The following is a 14,750-nucleotide window of genomic DNA, read 5'->3' on the forward strand; positions in this document are numbered from 1 at the left end:
TATTATTAAACAATCAAGTTTATTATTACTTAATGTATATAACTTTATTTTATTCTTAGCATGTAAAAGTTGTCTCCCATTGTTTTAGCTATCCTTGTTTGAACCTCTCCAATTTCATTATACAAGGTACACTAATGAGGTAATACAACAGGCCTTTTTGAAAAGTTGCCAATTTAAGTTCCAAATCAATATTTTTCTTTGAAGTAGTAGCTTTAAGGTGTAGTAAAATTATTCCAATGATACTGATATGGATTACAACAAGTAATGCTTCTGAAATCCTCAAGAAAACCAACTTCACCAGAGTCGTGTGTTTGTATCCTGAAACAGCAGCATACAATTTAATGGCTCAACTTATTTATCAAACCTGATTCTTAATTTTCAACTACATCTACAAAAAGGAAAAAATCTGGCTAGCTTATTTTTTAAAAATAAGCTGCACATTGTTTTTTCAAAATATTGAAAACAGGCCAAATTCTTATCAATACAGAACTGTTTAAATAAAGGATGGTACATACATACAATCAATGCAGCCATAAAAAAAGTAAGCTCCTTGCATAAATACAGAATAATCTCTCAGATAAATTAAAAAGCACAGAGCAAGATTTATAATATGCTATATCAATGTTAAAAAAATAAAAAAAGAGAGGATGAATAAGAATCTGTATTTGGTTATCTACCGAGAATGGGAACCAGACAGATGAAGAAGAGAATGGAGGAAAAAACTTTGATGCACATATTTTTATATTTTCTGGTTTTGAACCATGTGCGTGTATTATCTATTTTAAAAAGAGTGACAGAGTCACTCTCTGGCCTCTAAAGTAACATTTTTGCTCATCATTTACACCCTGCAACCTGCCTACCCCCAGTAATAAAAGCAATATAGGTTCCCTGTGAAAAGTCTGCCAGACAAAAACAAATTAAAAAAAATTAAAACCGGACGGGCGCGATGGCTCACACCTGTAATCCCAACACTTTGGGAGGCTGAGGTGGGTGGATCATCTGAGGTCGGGAGTTCGAGACCAACCTAGCCAACAAGGTGAAACCCATCTCTACTAAAAATACAAAAATTAGCCAGGCGTAGTGGCTTGCGCCTGTAATCCCAGTCATTTGGAAGGCTGAGGCAGAGAACTGCACCACTGCACTCCAGCCTGGGCAACAGAGTAAGACTCTGTCTCAAAAAACAAAAAACAAAAAAAACCCATTAAAACCATTGATAATTTATTTCCAGATATTTTTCTATATTTTTCCCACCTAACAAAATTGGGATAATATGGATCATACTGTCTTTGACATTTCTGGAACTTAACATTTATACTGGATACATGTTCACTATGTACATAGCACTGGCAATTGACCATCATCTTTCTACTGATCTTATTAAAAGGGTGACAAATACGAGAGTCTGTAAGAGATCCTGTAGCTAAGATTCATTTTCCTCCCCACTACACACACACAAAAAAGAAAAAGTAGTAAAAATGCAGACCATTAAAACTGCTATACCATAAAAAATAATGGGAACATGGGTAGAGCTGGAGGCCATTACTCCTAGCAAACTAATGCAGGAACAGAAAACCAAATACTGCATGTTCTCTGTTACAAGTGGGAACTAAATGATGAGAATTCATTAACACAAAGAAGGGAACAGACACAAGGGCCTACTTGAGGGTGAAGGGTGGGAGGAGGGAGAGGAGCAGAAAAAATAACTATTGGGTACTTGGCTTAGTACCTGGGTGATGAAATAATCTGTATAATAAACTCTTGTAATAAGAGCTTATCTATATAACTAACCTGCACACATACCCTTGAACCTAAAAGTTAAAAAATAAATAAATAAAACTGCTATATATTAAGACAAGAAAAACAATACTAGGAAACATTTATTCCCTAATCCCAACGATGAGCTTGACTAGGGGAATATAATGAGGCTCACAGCTGGTCATATATTTAACCAAGTGGAATTATTCTAACTTTTAGACAATGTTTTCCTTGTAATACATTTAAATAATTATATCCAAATACAGGCTGGGCATGGTGGCTCACGCCTGTAATCTCAGCACTTCGGGAGGGCGAGGAATGTCGATCACCTGAGGTCAGGAGTTCGAGACCAGCCTGGCCAACATAGTGAAACCCTGTTTCTACTAAAATATAAAAATTAGCTGGGCATGGTGGCGGGCACCTGTGGTCTCAGCTATTCAGGAGGCTGAGGCAAGAGAATCACTTGAACGCGGGAGGCAGAGGTTGCAGTGAGTCGAGATCACGCCACTGCACTCCAGCCTGGGCGACAGAGCACAACTTCACCTCAAAAAAACATATATATATATTCGAATATATAATACCCTACATATAACAGGACTTACTGAAGAATAATTTTTGGTATAAAGTCAATTTGTCTTAAATCCTTTCTAAAAAGATTATTAGAAGTTTCATGGTAGAACGATTGGACTGTGGAATTAAAACAGTTTATCAATGGCCTTACCTACTTAATGAATGGCACTATGGTTACTATTTAGTATCATGGATCAGCAAATAATCTATAAACCTGTAAAATTAGCATTGCATTAAATGTCATTTATTAGCACCATCGCCTACCACAGATTACTATGTTTAGAAATGCCTGCTTCTGCCTCTAAAAATCAAACAGATCTTAGAACACACATGACCATACATGTATGTTGTATTTCTTTTACATTCATTTCTCTCTTTAAAAAAAAAAAAAGTTTGTTTTATTTTAGATCCTTCTTGGGCAGAAATCATTATTTACTCTATTGGGTAAAAACAGTACAGTTTCAGAAACAGAGTTAATTTTTCAGTTGGTATCCTAACTACCTATTTCTACCAGATTGGGGAAGAACAAAGTGATTTAGGGTGTTAAAATATATCAATGGACGACCAATAAAGATATGCTGAGTATCACTGTGGTCAGCAATACTCATGGCTCTCAGTTAACACTTTAACTAAAACGAGGTGATAATCAATTTTCAAAAAAAAATACATTTTTAATAAAAATAAATCTTGAGAAAGCAAGTCAATTCTGCAGATTTTTAAAAATACTAATAAACAGAAAAAAAAATCCCAGACAAAATAAGTATTTTAAAAAAAGAAAAACTCTTTTGGCAAAAGGTAAGCATGAAATGGTAACCTCCTTCATTAATCTTTTTTTTTTAAATATATGATTTAAGGAAACGAAAAACAAATTACTAAACAAATTTTATGCCACCAAAAGTTTTAACTGTTAGTAAATTAATCATAAATAATTTTACAATTAGACACCTGATGAGAGACAGATGGGGGAGGAAGAGTTATTTAATAGAATGCTAGGGGAAGAAAAACAAAAAACCCAACAGAAAACTCCAACATTTCATTTTATTATGTAGTAGTGCAAAATCTTACTTTAAGACATAAAAAAGTTAAGACACAGCTGGTTGTGGTGACTAACACCTGTAATCCCAGCACTTTGGAAGGCCGGTGGGGGGGAGGGCAGATCACTTGAGGTCAGGAGTTCGAGACCAGCCTGACCAACATGGTAAAACCCCGCCTCTAATAAAAACACAAAAAATTAGCCGGGTATAGTGGCAGGCGCCTGTAATCTCAGCTACTAAGGAGGCTGAGGCAGGAGAATTGCTCGAACCTGGGAGGCAGAGGTTGCAGTGAGCTGAGATTGTGCCACTGTTCTCTAGCCTGGGCAGCAGAGTGAGACTCCGTTTCAAAAAAAAAAGTTAAAGCAATTATACATTCAACTTCGTTATACTGCTCATGTAGTGTAGGCCCTAAAAGGCTGGGAAAACATGGCCAAGTTAAAACATTGTATGTTTAATAAAAAATCTTGCAAAAGTTAATCAAGTACTTCACGAGACAAAAAGATTCTCACTATTACTATATTACATTCTCAAAGATGATCAACTTAATCACAGCGCTAATAAGTTATGTATCCAACAGACTATTGTTTAGGAAGGAGATAAGCAGAAACATCTACAAACACAAACTAATAATACAAATGCAATTTCTCAAGAGATGACATACAGCTGGGCACGGTGGCAAGTGCCAGTAGTCTCAGCTACTTAAGAGGCTGAGGCGGGATGATTGGTTGGGCCCAGGAGTTTGGGCCCAGCCTGGGTAACACAGCAAAATCCCATCTCTAAAAATATACACATGCGTAAATAAATAAAGAAGACATACAAGTGGCCGACATATACATGAAAAAAAAAAGCTCAATATCACTACCATCAAAGAAATGCAAATCAAAACCACAATTAGAATGGTTATTCATCAAAAAGACCAAAAATAATAGAATGCTGGCAAGAAAGTGGAGAAAACAGAACTCTTCTACACCGTTGATGGAGATGTAAATTAGTATAGCCATTATGGAGATTTCTCAAAAACTAGAAGTAGAACTACCATAAGATCCTGCAATCCACTCCTGGGTTTATCCAAAGGAAAGAAAATAGGTCTATTAAAGGGATACCTGCACTCCATGTTCACTGCAGCATTACTCATAACAGCAAAGACAGGGAATCAATCTAAGTGTCCAGCAATGGATAAATGGATGAAGAAAATGTGGTATATATACATAATGGAATATTATTTGGCTATAAAAAAGAATGAAATCTGTCAATTTGCAGCAACGTGGATCTGGAGATTTAGGTTAAGTGAAATACGCCAGGCGCAGAAAGACAATTATCACATGTTCTCACTTAGATGTGGGAGCAAAAGAAGTTGATTTCATGGTGGTAGAAAGTAGAATGATAGGAAGGGTGTGGGGGGAAAGAGCAGTGGGGAAGAGAAGTTGGTTAATGTGTACAAACCAACAGTTAGATAGAAGGAATAAGTTCTAATGTTTAATAGCGGGGGAGGGTGACTATGGTTAAAACGTATTTTATATTTCAAAATATCTAGAAGAGATGACTTTAAATATTCCCAAGACACAGAAATGATAAAAACACAAGGTGATGGATATACTAAATACCGACTTGATCATTACATATCCTGTGCATGTAACAAAACCCCCCATAAATATGTACAAAATACTATGAATCAATTAAAAAAATACAAGCACATTTAAAAGAAAACACCTGTAATATGAATAAACAGGTAATAAGTAAAAATGGATAGATACATATTAATGAACTGAAGTCACTGCCTACAACTGGCTTGCACAAACTAAAATGTAAGGTAGAAACCATAACTATTAGCGAAACCACATTTAACTTTAAAAATTATAAAAATCTCTACTATGGCTTTCAGATAATAGCGAGAATTTCCGTTCTCCCTTTTGCAAAGTGTGCCTTATTTTAAAATGCAAAAAACTGAAAATACACACGAAGTTATAGACTAATTCAAAACAATGTATTAATATTTTGACAATCTCTGGCACTTAAAATGAGTCAGACGTCCCAAAACATATATTTTGTAACTTTATGATAATGCAGCATCACCATAAAAGAACCATATGAAATACCCCCAAAATAAAGAAACAAAGCAAAGTTGACGTTAATTCTGGGTCAAGATAATTTTCAGTTTCCACACGATGTTTTTGAACAGCAAACGTTATTCAAACTTGTAAATCCATTAATAAATGAAGCTCTGAATCTTTAAAAATCTCCATTCAGTCAGATAAATTCGTTTATTTCTATGCTGTTGCTGTTTTAAACTTTGTATACTGGAAAATTTCTAAGGGAAAAGCTATGGGTTCAATTACCTTACACCCGTCCCCCAAAAACACCACATGCAAAACCTCCTCCTCAGCTTTTCTTTATAAAGAACTAAAAAAGTAGTTCAACTACCTTTTTTTCAATTATCCTTGCTCTGAACTCTCCACTACACACTTACCTCGGACCAAAACCGGCCCTGGACAAGCTACGTCTCTAGGAGACTCACAAGTTGCGTTTCGCGGTCAGGCCCGGGAGCAGTAAGGACCCCCCAGTTTTCAGACTTCTCCTAGCATTTCGCACATTTGAACGCTCAGTTCAAGTGTGAAGAAGTGGGGGCCCGAACGCTGGGCCCGAAAGGGCAAAGCCAGGGCCTACACCGCAGCATGGTCACCGAGGCGGCTCGCGCCGTGGGGAGGCATGAGGCACAGAGACCGAACGCCTGGGGCCGGGGCATCCGTGTAAACCGAAGAGGCGCTCAGACTCGGAGCGCAAGGCCCGGGACCCCCTTCGCTGCCTGCTTTGACCTCCCTTCCCCCATGCTGGAGAAGCAGGGCCCGGGCCCGGTGCGGGAACGGGGAGGAGGTAAACCAGTCCTGTCACTGCACTGAGAGAGGCTGGAAACGGCACATGCTCTACGGGGAGAGGCCGCGGCCGGTCCAGACCGGACCCTGAAAACTAGACACATCTCCACCCCCAGAGTTCCATTCCCTGCGCCTCACCAGGTCGTAGTCCTCCTCATCATCGCACATGAAATCATCCTCCATGTCAGACATCTTGGCCGGGAGGGGGAGGAGAAATTGGAGACAACCTCCTCCCACAATCCTCCGCGGCTCAGAGGCGTCAGTCTCAGCTTCTTTCCGCCTTCCCGTCCCTCTTAGAGGAGCTGTTTCCTGCCGGAACTAATTATCTCGACCTCTAGATGATTCGCTACGACTCCAAAAGAGACTGCACCGCCCCCCTTTTCCTCCGAAGCGGTGGGTGCCTTAGCAACTAAACCTAGCAACTGGGACATCGTCAGGTGCTGCGGGTCTCAGCCAAAGGGCGTCAGAAACTGCGCTCGTAGCGAGCAGTTTCCAGCCTCCTGGGTAAGGGAGCAGTCTCCTCCCTTGCTTCGGACTCCGGAAGCGTCTCATTCCGGTGAAAGTAAGAGACAGCTTAGGATCAGAAGCCTTTCGCGGAGAAAAGGCTGACATGCCCGTCCTATATGACAGGTATTATTTCTGCTATCATTGTACGTGTGCATTTAGCCCACACATTGCGGTGGGTGTTCCTAAGATACTTGGAGTACTTTTCAGCAACACAGTTTACACTTAATGCTTGTTATATTTGTAGCTGACAAAACAATTCTATGGATATCCCAAATTAGGTATGCAGCTATCAGTTGAGTTGCCTTAAATCTTACTTAGTTGTTCAACGAATTATAAACTTACCTTTACAACCCTTGGGACCAAATTAAGGTAACAACGACTGGTTTTTTAAAAAAATACGTTACTGTGAAACCGAGGGCACCATGTTATGAGGAGATGGGGGCTGCGGTGACTCGCGGTATAGGAATTTCAAGAGAACCGATCGAACGGGAAGTCGGCAACAAGAAGCTCTCTCCCGCTCCCAGGCACCCCTCTACCTACAGCCTCATGTCAGAGCGGATTAGAGTCTATCAAGAAATGAAGGGAGAGATTGCTCGTAAACATGACAAGCTGCTGTCATTTCTAAAATATGTGTATGTTGATTCCAAAGATCCTGTGTCTTCCGTGCAGGTGGAAACTACTGAAACACGTCAGGAGCCAAAGGAATTCAGATTGCCGAAAGGCCATCACTTTGATATGATAAATATTAAGAGCATTCCCAAAGGCAAAATTTCCATTGTAGAAACATTGACACTTTTCATAAACTTTATCCAGAAACATGAACTGCTGAGAAAAGAGTGCAAGAATATAATTTAGAACAGAAAGATGTGAATTCCCTTCTTAAATATTTTGTTACTTTTGAAGTCAAAATCTTCCCTCCTGAAGACAAGAAAGCAATAAAATCAAAATGAAGAAAATCACAAAAATTTCCTATGTGTACTCCTCATCCCTCATCCTGTATATTTTCTCATTTTTGCATATTAAATTATGTTAATTACCAAGTGTTTCATGCTCTCATTGTGAGAGCATACTCTTAATATTTATTGAGCTCCCTGAATTTTCAAGATTGCCATGGACCGTATTTTGTTTTCTTTTAATTTAGTTTAGGCATATTTCATATGTACATGTTACCATGACTATCAACACATCTGTACCTTTATTTTAAGTAAAAGAGTTAATTTGTTATTTTAGACACATCACACCAACTTTTAAATTGGTCATAAGACCCCTTGGGAAGTGTCCTGAATCCCTCATTTAAGTTTTCCTTTCCAAGTTAGGTGTTTAGTTCATTCTTCATATGTGATAGTGAAAGTAAAAGCTTTCCTGACTCTTAAGACTGACATTTTCTTGTTAGGGAAAGAGACTCAATCGTAAGGTAGACTAACAATATTTCCCAAATAAAGGCACATAGGAGAAAATAACGAATCAATAGAATCTAATTAAAATTACTACCCCAGGGAATAAGAAGTATTGAGGATTTATTTTATTTTGAATTGGTTTTAAGTATGGAATAATTGCCTTTACAGTTATAAAAAGTAATTAGTGGTGTTTACAAAATGTTGGGAATTTCTGCTTTGATAAATAGGTAAGTCCCATGGCCTTCAGAGAGGGAGGCAATAGTGGAAACTTTCGAAAAAGTAATTTCTCTGGATTTAACATGGAACTAGAAAAATTTAAAGAATAATTAAATAAAAAAAACCATGGTAAATGAAATTTGGGGATTTTATACATAGTTTCAGATGTTAATACTAGTTGAGAGAAGAGAGAAAAAATAGCAAGTAGAAGCAGAGAACAGGATCATTGGAAGGGACCTGAGAAATTGCTGCTTCATCCATTTTAGCAAACTTATTAGTACAGCATGTACCAGTACTAGGATCTTGAGTAAGAGTGTTTGAGTTTAGCTCTGCCTGATATATTACTACTTGTGGGATCTTTGGGAGACTATATCCTTTTTGAGATTGAATTTCTTCTATAAAATGAGCATAATGCTGCCTTGCTTAAATTTAAGGGTTATCATGAAGATAAATGAAATAGTAAAGGAATACAAAAGACCAAGGAAATATGATTTTTTTTTTTTGTAGTGGAGAAACAAACTTCCCCAAACTGGGGAAGGATATATGACCTAAGGTTTCTGTAGTTTATGACCTAACCAGGCCCAGAACTTAGTTTTTCAAATCCTAGTAGTGTGTTTTTTCTGATGTGCCAAAAAGCAGCATACCTCAGAGAAGGGAGTAAGTGTGAATTGTGGGTACATTGGGGTTATCAGTTTGCTTCTGAGGGAAGATAGGCATCACTACTTCCCAGAGATGCCCCTGGAAATGATATAGAAGATGCTAAAGAATTCAACGTGATGACAGAATGAGGCATTTGTAGTAATGCTGAGAACAGAAAAATGGACTAAGTGGAAAATTTGTAAGCATGTCTTTGAATATAGATTTATTATGTGAACAAACTACCTAGTTTATTTTTAGTTCAATAAAATAATTGTTTTAAGAAAACAAATAACTACTCAATATAAAATGCATTTTAAAACTCCTGTAAATCAGTCAAAACTTTATTCCATTTGTCATAATGGTCACTAGTTGAGTCACTAATACTAGTACACTCTATTTCTGAGCCATCTTTATTCATTTCTACATTGTGTGGTTAGGCAGCTGTTATATGGTGTCACATGATAAAGGATTTCTTCCCATACCATTAAAAAAACACATTACTATTACGCAAAATCATTGGCAGAATTCAAAATAAAGAAAAAATGAAATAAAGGGGAAAAACCGCTTTTCAAATAGGTAGCATTTCCATGTAAACTTCCAGTTCTATCCACATGAATCCACAAATGTTATGTAGTTAAGCATAGATATAGATTTGGATTCTTTTTGCATCTATATAGCAGCATAGGTCAATGTTTGGTTGGTTGTTTATATTTAGAGACAAGATCTTGCTCTGTCACCCAGACTGGAATGCAGTGGCACCATCATAGCTTATTGCAGCCTTGAACTCCTTGGTTTAAGTGATCTTCCCATCTTAGCCTCCTCAGTGGCTGGGACTTCAGGTACTTGCCACTGTTCCTGACAAATTTAAAATATTTTTTTTTGTAGAGACAGGGGTCTCACTATGTTGTCCAGGCTGGTCTTGCAATCTTCCCACCTCAACCTTCCAAAGTATTGGTATTACAGGTGTGAATCACATTGCCCAGTCTTAAAATATATGCCTAATACTAATTATTTTAGTGGCTGTGTAATAATTCCTAGTTGAATGTACCAGTGCACCATAATTCATGCCATTATTGTTATACATTCAGAGTATTGCAGAAATAACACTATTTTAAGCAATTCTGCAGTGAATATCTTTGAAATTTTATTCTTTAAAAAATAATTCCGGCTGGCGCAGTGGCTCACGCCTGTAATCCCGGCACTTTGGGAGGCCAAGGTGGATGGACCACCTGAGGTCAGGAGTTCGAGACCAGCCTGGTCAACGTGGTAAAACCCTGTCTCTACGAAAAATACAAAAAAAAAATTAGCCAGGCATGGTAGTGGGCACCTGTAATCCCAGCTACTCAGGAGGCTGAGGCAGGAGAATCTCTTGAACCAGGGAGGTGGAGGTTGCAGTGAACCGAGATCGCACCATTGCACTCCAGCCTGGGCAACAGAGCAAGACTCTGTCTCAAAAAAAAAATAAATAAATAAAATAAAAATAAAACAAACAAAAAAACCGAAAGAAAGAATTCCAAGTTCCAAGAAGAGAAATTACAGGCTTGATTCTTTTTTAGTAATTACTTAAATTGAGATCTTTTTGGTCATAGCTCTTTTAAGTTGTATTTGTGACAATAATGTGTTCTCACCCATAAATACAAATATTTTTCCCTAACAGTCTTTTCTTCTCAATGTTTTATTATGATAAATTTCAAGCATACATAAAATTGAAATAATAGTACAGTGGACATGTATATACCCACTATCAGGTTTGATTGTATGTATGTGTGTGTTCCCTGTATCAGTTGAAAGGAGGATTCAGATATCATGACACATCACCCCTAAATGCAGCTATGTGTATTTCCTAAAAATAAGAACATTCTCCTATATAATCACATCATTGTTACATATAAGATTAATAATATTTGCCAGGCATGGTGGCTTGTGCCTATAATCCCAGCACTTTGGGAGGCTGAGGCAGGTGGATCACCTGAGGTTAGGAGTTTGAGACCAGCCTGGCCAACATGGAGAAATCCCGTCTCTACTAAAAATGCAAAAATTATCCAGGCATGGTGGCACATGCCTGTAATCCCAGATACTCAGGAGCCTTAGGCAGGAGAATCACTTGCACCTGGGAGGCGGAAGTTGCAGTGAGCCAAGATTGTGCCACTACACTCCAGCCTGGGCGACAGAGTGAGTTTGTCTCAAAAAAGAAAAAAAAAAGATTAATAATAATTCCCTATCATTCAATATCCAGTTTATATTCAAAATTACCATATCAAGTGTAGAACTTAGAATTGGAAGAGCCTTTAATGATATCACTTTACAGTCTAAGGCTTCCCAAATCCCACAGTAGAGATTCTGATTCAGTAGTTCTGAGTAGAGCTCAGAAACCTATACTTGTAACTTTACAACAAAACAAAACTCCCTAAACTTGGGGTGACTGTACATCCCTGTTTTCCTGGGACAGATCTGGTTTAGTACTGTTGACCCATCATAATAGTAATAACACCCAGGCCGGGTGTGGTGGCTCACACCTGGAATCCTAGCACTTTGGGAGGCCGAGGTGCGTGGATCACGAGGTCAAGAGATTGAGACCATCCTGGCCAACATGGTGAAACATCTCTACTAAAAATACAAAAATTAGCTGGGCGTGGTGGCGCGCGCCTGTAGTCCCAGCTACCTGAGGCTGAGGCAGGAGAATCGCTTGAACCAGGGAGGCGGAGGTTGCAGTGAGCTGAGATTGTGACACTGCACTCCAGCCTGGTGACAGAGCAAGACTCCATCTCAGAAAAAAAATAGTTAAGAGCACCCATCACTTTCAGAAGTTGGACAATAAATCACATGGTTATTCTACTTGTAATTGTTCAAAAGAGAAAATAGGATCCCGAGGTAGTTAAGAGGTTTATTTGCTCAGAGTAATCAAAGTTTCATAGTTTTACTTTGTACTCAAGATAGCAGTTGCAAAATGGATAATATGCTTAACAAATGAATACTGATCACATACATGTAACTGCATATTGATTTACATGTAAATATATTACATAATTTGCTGCTTTTAAATGTAGTGCCTTATTCCTACAATGGGAAAATAAGTATGCAAATAGGCTGGTAAGTAGGAAGACTGGGTGAATGGCAGCCAAATTTTGAATAGAATTTCCTTGGCCATGACCAAATTTGTAAGTCCAGTCTGGAAATTTAGTAACAGCAGTTGAAAAGGTCTTCATTGTGCTGAACATGCTGCTTGAGTACACAGGTGCTAATAAGTGCTTGTTGGATAAATAAACATGTTAATAGATTGATCTTTCTGTATCACACATCAAAATCTTTTTCTGTCCTTAAAAAATCCATGTAAATGTGACCTCATTCACATAGCCTATCCTGAATACTTTATATGGTTAAGATATTCTATTTTTTTCTTGACATTAATTTTATTCAATGGTGAATAATAGAAAATTGTAATTTCAACAGAGTGCATTTGTGTGACATGGTGCCCTTGCTGAAAGTGGATCCTATGTTTTTAAAGCATATTTTCATAAACTGGAATTATTGAGGTATTATTCAGTAGCTTCATTTACCTCAATAAGGTAAATTAAGCTACACATACTTAAAGTACACAACTTATTTATTTATTTTATTTTATTTTTTAAGATGGAGTCTTGCTCTGTTGCCCAGGCTAGAGTGCAGTGGCACGATCTCGGCTCACTACAACCTCCGCCTCCTGGGTTCAAGCGATTCTTCTGCCTCAGCCTCCCTAGTGGCTGGGATTACAGGTGCCCACCACCACGCCCAGCTAATTTTTGTGTTTTTAGTAGTGACAAGGTTTTGCCACGTTGGCCAGGCTGGTCTTGAATTCCTGACCTCAGGTGATCCACCCACCTTGGCCTCCCAAAGTGCTGGGACTACAGGCATGAGCCACCACTCCCAGCCTTACAGTATAGAATTTAATGAACTTTGACATACATATACACCTGTGAAACTATCATGACACAAGATAATGAACATATTATCACTGCAAAAGTTTCCTCACAGATTCCTTGCAGAAATTTTTCTCCTCCCCCTTAACTTTTCCTAGGTAACTGCTGATCTACTTTTTGTCACTATAGATTAGTTTACATTTTCATGAATTTTGTATAAATGGAATCATGCAATATGTACTCTCATTTTCCTGATTTCTTTCACTTAGTATAATTATGTTGAGATTTGAGATTTGTCCAGGTTGTTGCATGTATCAGTTGGTTGTTTCTTTTTATTGCTGAATATTCATTACATGGATATATTACACAATTCATCTTACCCATTTATCTGTTGATAGATATTTTAAGTTTTTTTCAGTTTGTGGCTAGTATAAATGAAGGTGCTAAGAATATTTGTGTACAAGTTTTTGTGTGGACATATGTTTTGTTTCTCTTGGGTAATTTATGGTAGACAGACTCTATGGTGGCTAACCCATTCTATTTCCTTGAATAATTCTTTGCCTTTTGGGTGTGAGTGGGATCTGTGACTTGCTTCTAAACAAGATACAGCAAAGGTGATAAACATGATTATACGTACATGATTACATTATACAAGATGGTTAAGTCAATCATGATAGGAAAGATGATCTCCTTTGCTGGCTTTAGGGAAGGCAAGTGCCCATGTTGGGAAGGACGACACAACAGGGAACTGATGGTGGCATCTGGCTAGTAGCCAGCCAGAAAAAAAAAAAAAAGAAAGAAAGTGGTTTTAGTTTGACAACCCACAAGCAACTGAATGCTGCTAACAGCCATGTGCTCTTGAAAGTGAATCCTTCCCCAGTTGAGCCTCAGATAAGCCTTTGTGAGACTCTAAAACAGAGGACAGAAAATTGTGAGACAATAAATGTGTATTTATTTATACTACTACATTTGTAGTAATATTGTTATGCAGAAATAGATGTGAATACAGGTAAATATCTTGTAGTGAAATGGTTGGGTCATATGGTAGGTATATATTTAACTTTTTAAGAAACGCTCAAACTGTTTTCCTAAGTGGTTTTACCATTTTGCATATCCAACAGCAGTACATAAGAGTTCTGGTTGCTCCATCACGTCCTTGCCAACATTTAGTGTGGTCAATCTTTTTAACTTTAGCTACTCTAACAGGAATGTAGCAGTATACTATTGTAGTTTTAATTTGCATTTACTTAATGACTAATGTTGAACATTTTTTGTGTGCTTATTTGTCATCCACGTATCTTCTTTGGTGAAATCTTTTTTAAATATATTTTGCCTATTTTTAAAATTGGGTTGTTTATCTTATTACTGTTGAGTTGTAAGAGTTCTTTATGCTTTTTGTGTTGTATTTATCTTTGTCATACTCAAGGGCACTGAGATTTTCACTTATGTTTTTTTCTGGAAGTTTTATATAGTTTTACCTCTTATATTTAGGTCTATGATCCATTTCAAATTTAATTTTCGTATATAGTGTGAATGAATGTGGAGGTTCATTATTTTGCATATGGATATCAAATTGTTCCAGCATCATTTGTTGAAAAGATATGCTTTTTCTATTGAGTTGTCTTGACATCTCTGTCAAAAATCCAATGACAGTTTAATTGCCAGCATAATTTGATCCTTTAAAAATATATTTTTCATAATTGTATGCTATCTTGTATTACAATTATTTCCATTCATTCATTATTAAACAGAAAACTCCTTGAGGACACAACTATCTTTCTTACTTCTGAATCCTCTGAAACGCAGCATATGCCTTGCTTATAGAAGATTCTCAGTGAAAATGTGATGTGTTTAAGTACACTTTAG

General features: G+C 37.5%; 3 protein-coding genes across 4 annotated transcripts in view; 2 read left to right on the top strand and 1 right to left on the bottom strand.

Moving 5' to 3' along the window:
• The window catches only part of COPS2 (COP9 signalosome subunit 2), a 495,307-nt gene that overhangs the window by 24,997 nt on the left and 455,560 nt on the right, over positions 1–14,750 (bottom strand). The window contains exon 2 of the mRNA XM_050797221.1: positions 6,368–6,481. Coding sequence (XP_050653178.1) covers positions 6,368–6,481 — 114 coding nt within the window. The remainder of the gene's footprint in view (positions 1–6,367; positions 6,482–14,750) is intronic.
• Positions 6,597–14,750, top strand: part of GALK2 (galactokinase 2) — a 258,318-nt gene continuing 250,164 nt past the window's right edge. The window contains exon 1 of one of the 2 annotated variants that reach the window (XM_050797180.1): positions 6,597–6,859. In XM_050797180.1, the coding sequence (XP_050653137.1) occupies positions 6,840–6,859 (20 nt within the window). In that variant the 5' untranslated portion in view covers positions 6,597–6,839. The remainder of the gene's footprint in view (positions 6,860–14,750) is intronic. The other variant, XM_050797177.1, reaches the window with a different exon arrangement.
• Positions 6,866–10,486, top strand: LOC126958709 (NADH dehydrogenase [ubiquinone] 1 alpha subcomplex assembly factor 4-like). Its single transcript, XM_050797213.1, is given in 2 exon segments — positions 6,866–7,529; positions 7,532–10,486. Coding segments are annotated over 2 exon segments (513 nt in total). The 5' UTR covers positions 6,866–7,171; the 3' UTR covers positions 7,687–10,486.

Source organism: Macaca thibetana, chromosome 7 (assembly GCF_024542745.1).
Source record: "Macaca thibetana thibetana isolate TM-01 chromosome 7, ASM2454274v1, whole genome shotgun sequence".
NCBI lineage: Eukaryota > Metazoa > Chordata > Mammalia > Primates > Cercopithecidae > Macaca > Macaca thibetana.